General features: G+C 43.3%; 1 protein-coding gene across 1 annotated transcript in view; it reads left to right on the top strand.

The window, feature by feature from the left end:
• The window catches only part of LOC102269921 (putative tetratricopeptide repeat protein 41), an 87,274-nt gene that overhangs the window by 58,271 nt on the left and 9,672 nt on the right, over positions 1 to 19,331 (top strand). The window contains 3 exon segments of the mRNA XM_070371854.1: positions 2,024 to 2,171; positions 3,071 to 3,223; positions 7,541 to 7,674. Coding sequence (XP_070227955.1) covers positions 2,024 to 2,171; positions 3,071 to 3,223; positions 7,541 to 7,674 — 435 coding nt within the window.

Below are 19,331 nucleotides of genomic sequence, written 5' to 3' on the forward strand. Positions count from 1 at the left end.
ATGAAATAAAGTACGTCAGCTCCCAGCGCTGGCACCTCTGGTGCCAGGAGTCTGAGAGGCCTATCTGACTACTTATCTGGGCCTATCTGGCCCTAAGACCTGTCTGCACAACTCATTGCTGCGCAGAATCTCTTCTAGTGTTGGCCTTTATAAAGCTCTAATGCTCCACATGTAGAGGCTGGCTTCTAAGTCATCATCCTAATGCAGGCAGGCCTGGTTTCAGGCATGCTGGGACCTTGGTGAGCGGAGGAAAGCCATGTGGAAACCAGTGAGAGAGTCATTTCCTAGGCAGGTTGATAGGAAATCTAGGGGTCCCCAAGGAGAGAGGGGTCTGGAATTCTCAAAGAGGAAGAAAGGACAAACTTTTTTTCTTTCTCCACATTCCTTAGGATTGTATAACAATAATGTATCCTGCCTAAGGACAGTCTTTGGATTCAACCTTCTGTTATCTTAAAATGTTAATTATGGGAGTAGACCTGGTCTTTACAAGGATGTATCTTGCCTGAGGACCGTGTTATCTTAAAATGTAAATTATGGGAGTAGGTCTGATGAGGTCTTTACAACCTCCAGATATTCTTTGGATTATATAACTTCATTGTTAACACTAGTAAGTGGGTACTCTTTCTGCCCCCTTCTGATGCCTATGTCAGAAGCTTTCTCTATCTCCTTTATACTTTAATAAAACTTTATTACACAAAAGCTCTGAGCGATCAAGCCTCGTCTCTGGCCCCGGATTGAATTCTTCTCCTCCGGGGGCCAAGAATCCTGGTGTATTCGCGTGATTCAACAACAACCTTTCACCAGGGATACTTCTGTGGGTTCTGGGACTGGCCTCCTAGAGCCAGTTGGGCAACGAATGGAGTGCTATTGATGATGGGAAGCTTTTTTGATAATTTAATGGTAATCTTTTATAGTTAAAGCTGAATTCCATAGTATAGGGAGTTAAATCTGCCTTGTTTACTGCTAGCAATGCCCTAATAACACCTTCTGGAAGCATAATTATAGTTTTATCTCTTTGCATAATAGAGTGTGGGCTTCCCTGGTGGCTCAGATGGTTAAGCGGTAAAGCATCTATCTGCAGTGTGGGAGACCCGGGTTCGATCCCTGGGTCGGGAAGGTGGCCTGGAGAAGGAAATGGCAACCCACTCCAGTACTCTTGCCTGGAAAATTCCATGGATGGAGGAGCCTGGTAGGCTACAGTCCATGGGGTCGCAGAGTCGGACATGATTGAGCGACTTCACTTCAGTATTACAGAGTGTGGCTTGGAAAACCGTGGACTTCCCTGGTGGCTCAGCTGGTAAAGAATCTGCATGCAATGTGGGACACCTGGATTTGATCTCTGGGTTGGGAAGATTGCCTGGAGAAGTGAATGGCGGCCCACTCCAGTATTCTAGCCTGGAGAATTCCATGGACTGTATAGTTCATGGGGTCACAAAGAGTTGGACATGACTGAGTGACTTTCATTTCCACTTTGGAAAACCATAAAACCTTCTACTTTTTAGAAGTCTCTTATTGTTAGCATATCTAACTCAAAATAACTAGCAAAATCTTAGGCCTTTGCAAAGGGTACATTTGATGTGTATCTAGGTACAGCACATTATTTATTAATTAGGTTTATGGGGCTTATTCATGTGTTTCTGTCATAAGGCTGTAATGTTTTGTTGTTCCTTATTCAAGCCTGTACCAGCTGCCTTTTGTAGAACTCAGTTACCACGATGATAGTTGGTCTCACCACATCCATATTCTCTATTTCTGACCTGTTCATTTGTAAAATAGACTCTAATTCGGTTTCAATCTATTGTCTTTGTTCCTTGGCCCCATAACTGCTGCCCACATACAAAATTTGTTACTTGAAAACCAAGTCCTGTGCAATGTAGATCAGTAATTGATTTATTAAGAAAAAAACCCAACTATTGGCAGCGATGAAGAAATGCTACCAAATGCTCTGCCTAGTGACATCTTAACTCTTCTGTAGGAAAAAGCCTGGAGCATCATCTTCTTTGCCAAAATTTATTCCCTGCAGGCAGAGTACTGAACAACCTGGCAAAGTCAGCATCTGAGGAGTACTTAAAAGAAAACCATATTTTGCAATGTGCTACCGAAATTTCCAGCTTACTGGACAGCAATCCCTGCGACCAGGCCACCATGAAATACACTGAAGGTGTTCTAACGTAAGCATGTGTTTTTCTTGAAAACTGTCTTAGTTTTCTGTACTAGCTGTTATTGTTACAATTAATCTACTTAATCCATACTTGCCCATCCATGTCCCACCTGACTGACTGGGTTAAGAAAGGCTGAATTTTAGCATTTCTATCCTCGGGTTCAGTATTCTCAACCATGGGCAATTTTTTCCCCCTGGAACCTTTGGCAAAGGTCTGGAGACATGTTAGCTTGTCATGACTGGGGGCATTGCTCCTGGCAGCTAGCGGGTACAGGCCAGGAATGCTACTAAACATTATACACTGCACAGGACCCTCCACAACAAACTGTCCAACCCTAAAGGTCAATAGTAGAGATGTGGATGAACCTAGAGTCTGTCATACAAAGTGGAGTAAGTCAGAAAGAGAAAAACCAAATATTGAATGTTAATGCACATATATGGGATCTGGAAGATGGTAGAGAGGAACCTGTTTGCAGGGCAGCAGTGGAGATGCAGATGTGGAGAATGGACTTGTGGACACAGTTCGGGAAGGAGAGGGTGGGATGAGTCGAGAGAGTGCATTCATATATGTATACACTAGCAGGTGTGAAATAGATAGCTAGTGGGAACCTGCAGTTTTGCACAGGGAGCTCAGCTCGGTGCTCTGTGATGACCTAGACTGATGGGATTGGGGTGGTGGTGGAAGGGAGGCTTGAGAGGAAGGAGGAAAATAGTGTCCCAGTGTCTCATGATGTATGCACATCTTATCAATCACTTTGAAAGCCTCAAATCTCTGCTGATACAAACTATTGTGCTGTTTTGTGTCTTGAATACAAAGGACGTTTATGAGATTTGGTTTTGGAAGCACAACAAAGGTAGCCAACATGTATCGTGCCCGGTAAGTCACACACGTGTGCATTTTGTTTTCAGATTTGCTGCTGGAAACGCTTGTCTTGCAAAAATGAAACTTCAGGAATGCTTAAATATCAGGAGAAATTTGTTTGGTGAGAAAAGCATCCTAGTCGGAGAAATTATGGAATTTTTAGCAGATTTACTGTTTTTCCCACTGAGACACAGTGAAAGGTAAGTTTTTATGAAATGTTTCAAGTCATGTGTCTCCTTCCCCCCGCCCCCCTAAAAAAAGCCCACGTTTGGCAGGGAGATCTGTACTCACTCATAGGGGTATCTCACTTCTTTGGCTCCAGCCTTGTCCAGAAAATGAGAGACTCACCAGGCCTGAGATTTCGCCCTGATCTATTTGTTAGGACACTGAGCATCATGAATTTGAAAGGCACTCTTAGCTCACAAACCATGTAGAGGTTTTGGCAGGAGGAAAAGTAAAAAGGAGTACGGGGTCACACTCCCAGTATCACTCCTGGGTCTTGTGAGGAAAGGGGTTGTGCTTGAGGCCTCTGTGGAGTGTGGGTCTGTAGCATCATGCCTGCTGGTCTGTTTTGTGCAAGAGCCTGCTGCTGTCTCAGGCTGCGCTGTCCTGATACCCCTCCTCGCTGGGGAAGACCTCTTGCTCTCTTGCCATGTGTGGGGCTTTCCTCAGCTCCCCACACAAGGCACTGCTAAAGCTGTATTCATAGAACTTGTTAAAGAAAGGTAGGGCAGCCTTTATTCAGACCTTTCATGAGAGGCATATGGACCCCCGAAGTGGGGTTCTGCAGTTGAGACAGACAGGACTCAGCTCTGAATCAAGAAGGATTGGGTGGAGGAGGGGGGTGATCCATAGTGGATGGACAGTTACTAAGAGGAGACATGAAGGGCGGGGTGGGGGTAGACTCTGGGTAAACTGATCTAACAGGATTCTTGCTAAGGCAGGTCGGGGGGAGCAGAGGTCACTGTGGGACAGTGAGGGTGAGGAATCGGAGAAGGACGGTAATCAGATATCAAGCAGGGCTGACCTGACTGAGCAGGATCCTCGCTGAAGCCGGACAAGGCAGAGATGAACACAGAAGCCCAGAAGTTGAGGTCCAGTTGGGAACTGCTCAGGAGAGCCTGCGTAGAGTTTGGTCAGGAGACTGTCAGCACCTGTGTTTTAAAGCAGGTTGTAGCTATCACCCTCAGGGTCCAATTCCTGTTAGGACCTGCCAGGCAAGACCACGTCTTCCTTTGACAGGCTGGTGTGAGCGAAGGTTCTCTGTGAGTGCACAGAGAGTCCATCACACCCTTCCTTCGGCCTGGCCTGCACCGTTTCACACACAGGTGAGCTGACTGAAGGGTCAGGGATGCTCTAAGTGAAATTATAAAGTTTTGAGGTTTTGCTTTTGCAGCCTCTCCCTCTCCTCCCTATTCCCTGCCTTGCCTTTCACTTTCCGCTGTCTGCCATCCTGGAGAGCATGTTACTTACACCAGGGAGAGGACCTCTTCTGGCTTTTGCTCCCAAGAAGAATATGACATGAGTCATCTCTGGCATTGAACTGCAGATCACTATTAACCCTTTCCAAGAGTGGTGTGAATGCTCAATAGTGTCTGACTGTCTGCGACCCTATGGACTGCAGCCTGCCAGGTTCCTTTGTCCATGGGATTTCCCAGGCAAGAATACTAGAGTGAGTAGCCATTCCCTCCTCCAGGGGATCTTCCTGACCCAGGGATTTTGTGTCTCCTACATCTCCTGCATTGGCAGGTGGATTCTTTACCAGTGAGCCACCTGGGAAGCCCTTTCCAAGAGTATTTACCTTTCAAAGAGTAGTCCCTAATGGGAAAATGCTGGACAGCCCAGCAAGCTGGCTCAGTGCTCTGTGATGACCTAAAAGGAGAGAATTGGGGTGAGGGGTGGGGAGGCTCATGGGGGAGGGGAGAGATGTATACACATAACTGATTCACTTTCTTGTCAGCAGAAACTAACACAACATTGTAAAGCAATTATCCTCCAATAAACAACAAAAAAAGACTAGCTCCAATAAAGGTGCTTCTAAGAGTCGTTACCAGTGCTCTATAGCAGTGCTGAAATGTTGGGCTCTGGGGTTCAGTTGCCTGGGTTCAAATTTTGTTTCTACCGCCTGGTAACAGTGAGAACCTGGGCACATACTTAACGTGTTGGTGTCTCATTCATCTCCTTGTTGGTTAAATGAGAGCAGTGACAGTCTCTTCCTCGCAGAACGATGCTGAGAACTGAGAGATCCTCTGTGTGAAGTGCTGAGCAGAATGCCTGGCACACTGAAAGAGTTGATAAATTGAGTTCTTAGTATTATTATTTTGCTCCCCAGCAGGGAATTTTTGAGGCACTTGACACCACATAAACCTCCTTTTGTTCCTCTTAAGACCAGGACTGCGAGTAGAGAACAGGCCTTTCTTTAGAGAAGCAAAAGGCTTGACAGTAGAACCATTGCCTCGTAAAAGAGAAATCTAAACACGTAGCATACTGACTGAGTCATCGCTAGGCCTGGGCTGCCCCATCTCAAATCCAGGGCTGGCGGCTCGTGACTCACGGGACCCTGAACCCTGCTGCTGTTCCACGCGCGTGGCCTCTGCGTTGGAGGAGCTGACCATACTTGGTATCCTTCTTTCCAGACGTCATTGTCAATGGTCAACCTTCTGAAACTACCGAGAAGCCTTTTTCCTTGCTGAAGGTTGTCCTCAGGTGACCTCATTTTCCACATTGATTAAGACCAGGAAATATTTTGCAGTGGGACTCAGCTCACCTCTCAGACATATGGAGATCCTGTCTCCTGCTGGCCAGGGGCTCTTGAAACAGCTCTCATGCCCTACAGAAATAATCCGAGGGTCCTGAGGGCCCTGGGGAGTGGGGATAGGTAGGGATGGATACATGAGGTCAAATCACAGAGTTAAAAGTAATCTCCTATACCCCAGGAAGGAGAAAGATGAACAAAGGGTCATAAGAGAAACAGGGATGTATTCTCAGTGAAGTCAATGTCATTGCTGTCTCTCAACTTTGAATCCATTCAGCAGCAGCTGTCTTTTCATTGTGTGCCCTCCACAGACAAGTGTCTCCACTGCCTCACTTCCTGTTGATGTCATTCACCTTCTCCCTCCACCCAGCTCTGTTTTGTCCATCCTTATGAATGTCATCAGGAACATCCTAGTTCTGTGTCTTTGCACTTTGATCTTGAGGGTCCTCTGCTCTGGGAGCGTTTGACAGCATCAGTCATTCCTGAAACTGTGCTCTCCTGGTTTCTGAGCTACCCTCCATCATGGCCATCTTCTCTGATGACACCTTCTCGGCTTCTCTTGTGGGTTTTCTCTTTCTTTCCCAACTCTCGACCAGATGGCAGTGTTCTCTTGGGTTCAGTTCTTGAACTCTGCATGTCTCAGTCACAGTGCCCCAGCCTTGCCTGTGCCTCGGGCTGCAGCCAGCATTCAGTAAGGCGATGGCTTCTTGTCTCTGTCTCTTCAGACCTCCATCATCAGCTGCACACATGTGCATCCATTGGCCCTCTCCCTTCGGGTAGCCAGCATATTAGGGCAGTTCAGAGTGAACATTATCAACAGTGAACACATCCACCCCCTCTCCATGAGAAAATGCATCTTCTCCCATGTCACCCAGTGCAGACCCCAGGGCAGCATCTTAATGATTCATCTGGGTGATATTTATTATAATCAGTCACCATGCTAAACACACTCCATACATTTTCTCACTTAATCCTCACCACAGGTCTGTTATCCTCATTGAGAACATGAGAAAACCAAGGTTTAGGAGCCTTGATGCCTAACCACTGTGTCACTGCCAAGCCCGCCTGACTTCAGAGCTCTAGCTCCTAACCTCGTCATCCTACTGCCCAAGAGGATGTCAGGGCTCCTGGCACCAGGCCCACTACCTTCCATGTGATGCCAAGACTTAGCAGGTCTCCTGTCACATCTGTGGCCACTGCATTAGCTCAGACCCTCATCATTCTTTGTCTGGACCAACTGGTCTCACTGCATAAATTGTCATCTGCTACTTCACTTGCACCCAGGTGAAGTTTCTAACAAGCAAATTTAATCATATCACTCTTTAAAAAAAAATTATTTATTATTTATTATTTATTAAGCTGTGCTGGGTCTTATTTGCAGCATGCAGGATCTTTAGTTGCAGCATGTGGGATCTAGTTCCCTGACCAGAGGTCGAACCTGGGCTTCTGCATTAGGAGCACAGAGACTTAGCCACTGGACCACCAGGGAAGTCCCTGAACCACGTCAGTCTTAATGAAAATGCTTCAATATTGAAGTCCCAAACTCCTAGGTTCACACTCAGTACTCTTAACAAGTGGTTGGTCCTGTGTTTCACTCTCCAATCTCTCCTTCTGCCTGGGGACACTCTCTGAGGGCAGAGGTTAGTCTTCCTTATCTTTGCACCTGGGGCCCAGCACCAGCATTCCATGAATGTTTGTTGGATACATGGATGAACGCCATGCTTCTTCGATGCAAAACTTTGATTAAATTTCTCTTTTCTAGATTCCAAAGGAAGCAAGCAATTGAATATTATAAACAAGTGATAAAAATAAAGGAAAATGCGGGCACTCTGGCCAACTCCTCACTCGTAAGGAATCAACTGAGCATTAGCCTAAGTGATACCTTGTGTAAATTAGGTAATTGCTTTGACATATTTCTATTAGAAGCAGATGACTTTTCCCTCCATCTCACTTGCATACTTTGCTTATTTTTAAACAGTCTTCATCTCTGAAGTCAGCAACTCCTGTTCCGTATTATTTTCAACTTTCTCTCTCTGTCTCTCTCTCTCTCTCTCTTTTTTTTTTGCTGCTTATTTACTTTCCCTCATTAAATAAGTGTCTTAGTCTGTTGCTATAACAGAATAGACTGGGTGGGTTAAACAACAGAATTTTATTTCTCATAGTTCTGGAGCCTTGGAAGTCCAAGATCAAGGTGTCAGCAGATTAAATGTCTGGTGAGTGCCTATCTTGGGCTTCTCAGGTGGCACAGTGGTAAAGAATCTGTCTGCCAATGTAGGTGATGTGGGTTTGATCCTGGGTGGGGAAGAGTCTCTGGAGTAGGAAATGGCAACCCACTTCACTATTCTTGCCTGGAAAATTCTGTGGACAGAGGAGCCTGGTGGGCTGCTTTCCATGGGGTTGCAAACAGTTGGACAGGATTGAGCAACTGAGCTCAAGGCCTATCTACTGGTTCAGAGACAGCTGTTTTCTTGGCAGGCCCTCACATAGTGGAAGAAAGAGCCCGAGAGCTCTCTGGAGGTCTCTTTTATAACGGCACTAATCCCATTCATGCAAAGATGTGCACAATAAGGGACAGAAATGGTATGACCTAACAGGAGCAGAACATATTAAGAAGAGGTGGCAAGAATACATAGACCTATACAAAAAAGATCTTCATAACCCAGATAGTCACAATGGTGTGATCACTCACCTAGTGAGAGCCAGACATCCTGGAATGTGAAGTCAAGGGGGCCTTAGGCAGCATCACTACAAACAAAGCTAGTGGAGGTGATGGAATTCCAGTTGAGCTATTTCAAATCCTAAAAGATGATGCTGTGAAAGTGCTGTACTCAATATGCCAGCAAATTTGGAAAACTCAGCAGTGGCCACAGGACTGAAAGAGGTCAGTTTTCATTTTAATCCTTAAGAAAGGCAATGCCAAAAAATGTTCAAACTACCACACAATTGCACTCATCTCACATGCTAGTAAAGTAATGCTCAAAATTTTCCAAGCCAGGCTTCAACAGTATATGAACTGTGAACCTCCAGGTGTTCAAGCTGGATTTAGAAAAGGCAGAGGAACCAGAGATCAAATTGCCAACATCAACAAATGACCCCATGAACTGTACCCCACCAGGCTCCTCCGTCTATGGGATTTTCCAGGCAAGAATACTGGAGTGGGTTGCCATGTTCTCCTCCAGGGGATCTTCCTGACCCAGGGATCGAACCTCTGTCTCTTTTGTCTCCTGCACTGGCAGGTGGTTTCTTAACTGCTAGCACCCTGTGGGAAGCCCTACTAGCTCAGTTAGGTGGAATTTACTTACATTTTAAGGGCCACTGTTGAAGAACTGAGAGCCTCTGAGACAAAGGGCCTGTTTTCCAGGCTCTGCTGTTGCCAGAGACAAGGGTAACAGGACCACATCTTTTACTGCCTCAGTACTTATTGCATTCAGTAGCCCATTCCCATGTTTTGGAAATAGTCACATGTTGAATTCTGTCATCTTCCTACAGCATCACCACCAAACCTGGGAATGGAGGAGAATGGGAGTTGAATTGGAGGCTGCAAATGCTGGTTGGTAGTCAGCTGGAGACAGGCCAGCGCAGGAGGGTGGGCTGGGGGGAATCAGGGATGTGATTCCCATAGACAGCACTTGCCAACGTTTGTGCCTCCAAGGAGTAGGTTCACTTAGAGAGAGGGTTCAATGATGGTCAAATAGATATCTCTTTGCCCTTGGGCAGCTTTGTTGATTTCTTCTAGCAGGCTGCACTAGAAATTGCAGTTTCTGTAAATGCCACAACTAGAAAAATTGTGAAACACTCTCAGAGCTCTGAAATCTCATCGCCACAGGACAGTCTACTTCAGCTTTAAACAGTTGTTTTCAACACAGGCTGGTTTTGACCCTCAGGACAAAAAAGCTGGAGAAATGTTTGATGTCATGGCTAGGGGTGGAGAGTGTTAGTCATTTAGTCAGTGGAGGCCGGAGTGGTTGCTAAACATCATGCGTGCCCAGAAAAGTGCCCCCACAGTGAAAATTATCCAGTCCAAGGTGTGAATAGTGCTGAGACAAAGAAACCCTGATCTAAACCAGCCACTTTCCCCAGCAGGTACGATTGGCATCCATATTACAATAAAACAGGATTGCTTTCAGCCTAGTCATTTACTGACAAAAAAGGCTTAAAATTCTTGATATCTGCAGGGAAAGAATATTTTCTGTTTTCACTCTGTAGATTTAGGAATGAGTGTGCCCATGTGTGTGTGTATACTTTTTTTTTTTCAGGTAAGGGTTTCCATGCTGAGTACATGAAAGAAAGATTTATGTTTGTAAAGAGAAAATGCAGATGCAAATCTAGAGAATGTTAGTGGGAGAGGAACTAGTTTACCTGATCTGGTTGCCTATGTTTTGTTCTCAGTTTTGGTGACTTGTCTATGATGAAAATATAATGTATTCATTTGCTTTCTGATAACAGGGCCTCTGTGGAGAAGGCAATGGCAACCCACTCCAGTACTCTTGCCTGGAAAATCCCATGGATGGAGGAGCCTGGTAGGCTGCAGTCCATGGGGTCGCTAAGAGTCGGACACGACTGAGAGACTTCACTCTCACTTTTCACTTTCGTGCATTGGAGAAGGAAATGGCAACCCACTCCAGTGTTCTTGCCTGGAGAATCCCAGGGACGGGAGAGCCTGGTGGGCTGCTGTCTATGGGGTTGCACAGAGTTGGGCATGACTGAAGCAACTTAGCGGCAGCAGCAACAGGGCCTCTGTAATGGAAGTTGTCATATTTGGTGATGTCTTAAATAAGTCTTCATGGTATGTTTCAGTTCTGCAGTCCAGAACCATTCAGTGTGGTTCAGTGTGGTTCCGAGGAAGTATTTTTCTGTAAGGAGCACTTTCTCGCCATCATTTTATTATTTTTCTCTCCCACTGGTGATTGAAGTTGATTCCTTTTGCAGAAGGCCTGCTCCAGGCTTACAGGAACACTGTGGGTGGTTAGGTCAGCTGTCAAGGCAGGATTCTTGTGCTTTTGTTGCAGTCCCTCATGGTGAGAGCTGATGTGTATCTTCAGTACAAGAGGAGGAGGACCTTGGGAGGGAAATAGACTGTTTATAGAGACCTTGGAATCATTTGTTCTTTGACATATTTTTGGTTTTCCTACGTGGAGGTAGAAAAACTTTTCCTCCATCCTCTCAGGGTCCCTGGCTGAGCTTGAAAATTAAATTGAAAAGACTGACTTTCGCCACCCTAATTCCACCTGACTCTGTGGGCAGAAATTTGAGAGCCTATTTTGTTAAGAAATATTGTCTTCAACAGGCTTTTGTCAGAGGCCCAGGATCTCTAAATTGCAGCTTTTGGACCTAGTAAGGAGCCTTGGATGATAGAATTCCACGTTTGTCACCAAAACTCTAAAGGAGAAAAATTTTTTTTCCTTTACCCTCCTAGGTTCTCCTGCTGGGGCCCTGTAAAATTAGCCTCAGCAAAGATTGATTGAGGTGAAGTGAACTGAAAGTTGTTCAGTTGTGTCTGACTCTTTGCGACCCCATGGACTGTACAGTCCATGGAATTCTCCAGGCCAGAATACTGGCGTGGGTAGCCATTCCCTTCTTCAGTGGATCTTCCCAACCCAGGGATTGGACCCCGGTCTCCTGCATTGCAGGAAGATTCTTTACCAGCTGAGCCACCAGGGAAGCTAAAAGATTGATTAACAAGAGAAAAATCAAACAGAAGTTTATTTGTGTGTGCATCACACTTGCACACACACTCAGGAATGACAACTCCAAGAGGTGGCTTGAACTTGCGATCTGTGTACTAACTTAGGGGAGAGGGAGGCGGGGAAAGGGCACTCATGGGAGGGCAGATGACTCTTTGGAAGCATAAATAGACCCTTAGGAGAATAGATGATATGGCAGTTTGTGACAATGTCTGGCTGGGTGTGGTGCTGGCTTCCTGTTGCCCCAGGGAGGGGACTTACAGCACTTGAGTCCTTGTGACAGGCTCTGGTTTCAGGCACAGAAGGGATCCTAGGAACTCAAATAACTCGGCTCATAATATGTCTCATGTCAGCATGGCCTACTTTGGGGTGGCATAGTGTGATCCCCTTGAGAAAGTGAAAGTGTTAGTCGCTCAGTTGTGTCTGACTCTGTGACCCTTTGAACCATAGTCCACCAGGCTCCTCTATCCATGAAATTCTGTAGGCAACAATACTGGAGTGGGTAGCTGTTCCCTTCTCCATGAGTTCTTCCCAACCCAGGGATCAAACCTGGATCTCCTGCATTGCAGGCAGATACTTTACCATCTGGAGCCATCAGGGAAGCCCCAGTGATCCCCTTGATCTACCTTTAATGAAAAAAGCCTATCTACAGGGAGTGTGCCCAAGGGACTCCATAAAATAAGAAGGAAGCCAGAGCCACATGTGGCTGGGATTCATCACTAGTCATTTTTAAAGAAGTCAAGAGGCCTCTGTAGTAAAAGTGTTACTGAACATTAGTCATCAAAGCAATCCTCTTTAAGAGTTGTTTCATTGAGGAAAAAAGAGAACTATGGTATATGATGCTTTCTTGTATGCCAAGTCGCTTCAGTTGTGTCCGACTCTTTGAGACCCCCATGGACTGTAGCCCACTAGGCTCCTCTATCCAAGCATGAAGCCAGGCTTGGCTTCAGACATCACCTGGCAAGTGGTGGAAGGTGAGAAATCTGCCTAGATACCAAGGGTGATCAGGTTGGAGGAGGGCTAAACTTACTTAGCAGGATTCTTCCTGATTGGAAGAATTGGACTCTATAGAGATGAACATAGAAGCCCCAAAGTCAAGCCTACTTGAAAAAGCTCAGAGAGCCTGAGTAGAGTTTGGCCAGTGAGATTGTTAGATGACAATCTCTGTTTTAATTCCTGGAGACAGAGCAGTGAGAAGGACAGGTAGACCCACACTATCTTCACTGAGCTCACATTGAGGCCAACAAGCTGTCACACAACTATTAATAAATACAAGACTGTTTAGCTGCAATTGTGGAAAATGCCACAATAGAGATGGCGGTTGGATAGCTAAACACACAATGGTTGGGCTACAATTTGGCAAAGTGCTATCATGGCAAAGTACAAGTGCTAATGGGGACCTCGATCTGTTAGATGGAGGGGCATGGGTGGAGGGTGCTTCTTAGGAAGTGATGCTGAAACTGAATCTGGAGGAGGAGGACTTGCTTGGTAAGTGGTGGGAAGGGAAAGGAGTCATCTAGATAGTGAGGACAGAATTTGCAAATTGGGAAGGAACAAAAAGGACCAATGGGGCTGGGATGCAGAAACTAATGTAGAGGGGAGAGGGTGCACTAGGGGGATACCAGAGAGGTGTCACAGGCCCTGAGGGCTGGGTCAGTGACTTGGGATGTTGCCTTAGGAGCTGCAGGGTTTTTGCAAAGCCAGGGAGTATTAGGAACCTAGAGTCCTGCATTCCTCCAGCATCGTCATCACCAGAGATTTCTCACACAAGATGCTCAAATCGTCTTATATGTCCAGTGTCATGAAGGAGCTCAAAGAACCCATTTTTAACCCCATTTCTATTTCTGTGAGTATTTTGACCTTTCAAACAGACTGTGAACTGCCAGGGGCAAGAGTCTTGTCATTTATTCCTTGTATCTTCAAAGCATCAGAAAGAGTACTAGCTGTGTGGGTCTATCACTGTGCTCTTATCAGTACAGGAAGTGTGAGGGAAGTGGATAGACAGCTTCTTTCTGGGGGGTTACACAATTTGCCTGGCTTTCCTATAGAAGTGATGGCTCTGCTCCAGGATAACAACATTAAAAGAAGTGACTGTAATTATATTTTAGCCTATTGAGAACAATAATCTTTAGGGGACATTTTAGATATCAGTTTGGATTATAGATTAATGATGATAATTACTAGCTTGAAAGTCTTGGCACCTGCATCTTCCTTAGTCTTTTATTACATTTAATCAATGTATAGGCTACAGTATAATCTTCCAAGGGGTATAAAAATAGTGGGCATCCAGCAATGATCATTCATGTTTTAATTATGCTCATGACAATTTTATACATGAGATTATACTGAGCACATATTGGAAAAGAAATTGGCTTCCCGGGTGGCAGTAGTGGTAAGGAACCCACATGCCAATGTAGGAGACATAAGAGACACAGATTCTGTTCCTGGGTTGGGAAGATTCCCTGGAGGAGGAAATGGTAACCCACCCCAGTATTCTTGTCTGGGAAATCCCATGGACAGGGGAACCTGGCGGGCTACAGTCCATAGGGTCGCAGAAAGTTGGACAAGACTGTGACTAAGCATGCAAATGACATAGTAAAACGGTGGGTTCCTGAGAGGGTGATAATCCTCAGGTTTATTTCTTCTTCTGATCACATTTTCATGAGGCACTTATTCAAAAATGAAATCTCTTTATGTTCAATATTTCTTTTATAGCTCTTCTCCTCTCCACTTTGATCCAGTTTCAAGAACAAACCTTAATCTCCTAAAACTGCTAGTCCTAGACACTTAAGACAAACCCGGACATGGAGAGAGGGTTTTTGTGATTGTTTTCTGCCACCTTTGACACAGAACAATCTTTTTTTCTTCAATTCTTCTTCTCTTACAAATGTTTACATCCACATATTGAGAAATCATTTCAGTGGGAGGAAAAAACAACTGTGGCTTTCATGTTCCATTCTGTCCTAATGAGTGTTGTATATGGAATTGTGTATTTTGGATGAAGTATGGTAGATGAACATTCTGTTACTCCCCTCTCTCTGGGAATCTTTTACAGAAGAAATGCCAAGTATCTCAGTCATACTTGGAAGAGCTTAAACAAAGGCGCTAGTGGGTGACTTTCAATGGGGTGAGTCAGTCCTCTTTTCCTCATTTGATTTTAAAATGCTTGGCTCAGCCAGAGTCCCCTTCTTGCTAGCAGGAGGTCCCTGAATCCGACAAACTTTACATTTTCATTTTAACTTAAACATATACATGTAATTCTTTGCCTCAACTTTAAAATTTGAAGTTAGATCTTTGTTTTTAATGGGTCCTCTGATTGGAATTGAATGTCATATCTCTCAAAATGCCTCATCCACAGTTTTTAGTTTGGGTTTCTGGAGGATGAGAACTTCAGGCAGTTATGATACTTCTGGGCAGGATCCTTTCAATGGTTGACTTTTTCTGCCTTCAATCTTTTACGGTTTTCTTGTTCATAATTCCAAAACATTCAGACTATTTTTCATAGAAAACAGCTCTCTTTCACTTCACAGTCTTATGTTACTAGTGTGTACCATACTTAGGTCAATTACCAAAATTAGACTAACAAATAAGGGTAATACCACCTTTACGGCAGAAAGTGAAGAGGAACTAAAGACCCTCTTGATGAAGGTGAAACAGGAGAGTGAAAAGGCTGGCTCAACGTTCAGAAAACTAAGATCATGGTTTCTGGTCCCATCACTTCATGGCAAATAGGTGGGAAACAATGGAAAAGGTGACAAACTTTCTTTTCTGAGGCTCCAAAATCACTGTGGATGGTGACTGCATCCATGAAACAAAAAGATGCTTGCTCCTTGGAAGAAAAGCTATGACCAACCTAGACAGCATATTAAAAAGCAGAATTAGTAGAAGGAAAGAAATCATAAAGATCCGAGCAGAAATAAATGAAAAAGAAATGAAAGAAACAATAGTAAAGATGAATAAAACTCTAAAAGCTGGTTCTTTGAGAAGATAAACAAAATTGACAAATCCTTAGTCAGACTCATCAAGAAAAAAAGAGAGAAGAATCAAATCAACAAAATTAGAAATGAAAAAAGAGAGGGTACAACAGACAGTGCAGAAATACAAAGGATTATAAGAGACTATTGTGAACAACTATATGGCAATAAAATAGATAACCTGGAAGAAATGGATAGATTCTTAGAAAAGTTCAATCTTTCAAGACTGAACCAGGAAGAAATATAAATTATGAACAACTCTGAAATTGAAGCTGTGATCAAAAATCTCCAACACAAAAGTACAGGACCAGATGGCTTCACAGGAGAATTCTTTTAAACATTTAGAGAAGAGCTAATGCCTATCCTTCTAAAACTCTTTCAAAAAATTGCAGAAGAAGGAACACTTCCAAACTATGAGGCCACCATCACCCTGATACCAAAACCAGACAAACACAACACAGAAAAAGAAAACTACAGCCCAGTATCACTGATGAACATAGACGCAACAAAATTTTAGCAAATAGAATTCAGCAACACATCAAAAAACCCATGATCAATTTGGGTTTATTCAGGGATGCAGGGATTCTTCAATATATGAAAATAAATCAATGTGATACACCATATTAACAAATTGAAAGATGAAAACCATATGGTCATCTCAATAGATGCAGAAAAAGCCTTTGACAAAATTCAGCACCCATTTATGTTTAAAACTCTTCAAAAAATGGGCATAGAAGGAACCTATCTCAACTGAGTAAAGGCCATATTTGATAAGCCTACAGCAAGCATTATTCTCAATGGTGAAAAACTGAAAGCGTTCCCACTAAGATCAGGAACAGGAGAAGAGTGTCCACTTTTGCCACTGTTATTCAACATAGTTCTGGAAGTCCTAGCTACAGCAATCAGAGAAGAAAAAGAAATAAAAGGAATCCAGATTGGAAAAGAAGTAAAGCTCTCACTGTTTGCAGATGACACGATACTGTATATAGAAGACCTTAAAGATAGTATCAGAAAATTGCTAGAGCTAATCAGTGAATTAGCAACGTTGCAGGATACAAAATCAATACACAGAAATCACTTGCATTTCTATAAACTAACAATGAAAAATCAGAAAGAGCAATTAAGGAATCAATCCCATTCACCATTGTAACAAAAACAATTAAATATCTAGGAATAAACTTACCTAAAGAGACAAAAGAACTGTACACAGAAAATTATAAGATACTAATGAAAGAAATCAAAGATGACATAAACAGATGGAGAGATAGTCCATGTTCCTGGGTAGGAAGAATCAATATTGTGAAAATGACTATACTACCAAATGCAATCTACAGATTCAATGTGATCCCTATCAAATTACCAACGGCATTTTTCACAGAACTAGAACAAAAAATTTCACAACTCATATAGAAACACAAAAGACCCCAAATAGCCAAAGCAGTCTTGATAAGGAAGAATGGAGCTGGGGGAATCAAGCTTCCTGACTTCAGATTATACTACAAAGTTACAGTCATCAAGACAGTGTGGTACTGGCACAAAAACAGAAATATAGGCCAATGGAACAAGATAGAAAGCCCAGAAATAAGCCCATGCATTTATGGGCTATTTTTGACAAAGGAGGCAAGAATATACAATGGGGCAAAGACAGCCTCTTCAATAAATGGTGCTGGGAAAACTGGACAGCTACATGTAAAAGAATGAAATTAGAACACTTCCTAACACAATACACACAGATAAACTCAAAATGGATTAAAGACCTAAATGTAAGACCAGAAACTATAAAACTCTTAGAGGAAAACATAGGCAGAACACTCAATGACATAAATCAAAGCAAGATCCTCTACCACCCACCTCCTAGAGTAATGGAAATAAAAACAAAAATAAACAAGTGGGACCTGATTAAACTTAAAAGCTTTTGCATAGCAAAGGAAACTATAAGCAAGGTGAAAAGACAACTCTCAGAATGGGAGAAAATAATAGCAAGTGAAACAACTGACAAAGGATTAATTTCCAAAATATACAAGCAGCTCATACAACTCAATACCAGAAAAACAAACAACCCAATCAAAAAGTGGGAAAAAGACCTAAACAGACATTTCTCCAAAGAAGACATACAGAAGGCTAACACATGAAAAGATGCTCAACATCGTTCTTTAATAGAGAAAGGCAAATCAAAAGTACAATGAGATATCACCTCACACCAGTCAGAATGACCCTCATCATAAAGTCTACAGACAATAAATGCTGGAGAGGGTGTGGAGAAAAGGGAACATTCTTGCACTGTTGGTGGGAATGTAAACTGATACAGCCACTATGAAAGACAGTATAGAGATTCCTTAAAAAACTAGGAATAAAACCACCATATGACCCAGCAATCCCACTCCTAGGCATATACCCTGAGGAAACCAAAATTGAATGAGACATATGTATCCCATTATTCATTGCAGCACTATTTACAATAGCTAGAACATGGAAGCAACCTAGATATCCATCAACAGATGAATGGATAAAGAAGTTGTGGTATATAGACACAATGCAATATTACTCAGCCATAAAAAGGAACATATTTGAGTCAGTTCTAATGAGGTAGATGAACCTAGAACCTATTATACAGAGTGAGGTGAGTCAGAAAGAGAACAATAAATACCGTATTCTAACACACATATATGGAATCTAGAAAAATGGTACTGAAGAATTTATTTACAGGGCAGCAGTGGAGAAACAGACATAGAGAATAGATTTATGGACATGGAGAGAGGTAAGGAGAGGGTGAGATGTATAGGAAGAGTAACATGGAAACTTACATTACCATATGTAAAATAGATAGCCAATGGGAATTTGCTATATGGCTCAGGAAACTCAAACAGGTGCTCTGTATCAACCTAGAGGGGTGGGATGGGGAGGGAGATGGGAGGGAGGTTCAAAAGGGAGGTGATATATGTATACCTATGGCTGATTCATATTGAGGTTTGACAAAACAGCAAAATTCTATAAAGCAATTATCCTTCAAAAAAAAAATTAAAAAAAAAAAAAAAAAGGCAGAGACATTACTTTGCCGGCAAAGGTCCGTCTAGTCAAAGGTATGGTTTTTCCAGTGGTCATGTATGGATGTGAGAGTTGGGCCATAAAGAAAACTGAGTGCCGAAGAACTGATGGTTTTGAACTGTGGTGTTGGAGAAGACTCTTGAGAGTTCCTTGGACAGCAAGGAGATCCAACCAGTCCATCCTAAAGGAGATCAGTCCTGGGTGTTCATTGGAAGGACTGATGCTGAAGCTGAAACTCCAATACTTTGGCCACGTGATGCGAAGAACTGACTCATTGGAAAAGATGTGATGCTGGGAAAGAACAAAGGCAGGAGGAGAAGGGGAGGACAGAGGATGAGATGGTTGGATGGCGTCAATGACTCAATGGAAATGAGTTTCAGCAAGCTCTGGGAGTTTCTGATGGACAGAGAAGCCTGGTATGCTGCAGTCCATGGGGTTGCAAAGAGTTGGACATGACTGAGCAACTGAAGTGAACTGACTTAACAAATGCAGTTGAGTCCTGTTTATGTTAGAATTGCACAGTTAGGAGCAGAAGCATGCTAGCACAGTGGAGATGAGCCCCGTAGGTGCAGGCTTTTAATGTGTCCTGGGCATCGAGTGGAAAGTCCTACAGAGGAAATAGAGGGCCCTTGGTTAATCCAGCAATCCAGTTTATGTCTGTTAGCAGAGCTTCTTTTTTACATGTTATATATGTTGAATGATTTTTAACATTATTGTTATACAGTACAATAACATATTATATACTATACAATACAATGGTTGTATATTTGTAAATGCTCTTGGTTGCAAGAGAATGTCAAATATCCCTTATAAGCTTAAACTTTTAAACCTGAAACGGACTCTAGATATG

This window comes from Bos mutus, chromosome 5 (genome assembly GCF_027580195.1).
Source record: "Bos mutus isolate GX-2022 chromosome 5, NWIPB_WYAK_1.1, whole genome shotgun sequence".
In the NCBI taxonomy this organism is placed as follows: Eukaryota; Metazoa; Chordata; class Mammalia; order Artiodactyla; family Bovidae; genus Bos; species Bos mutus.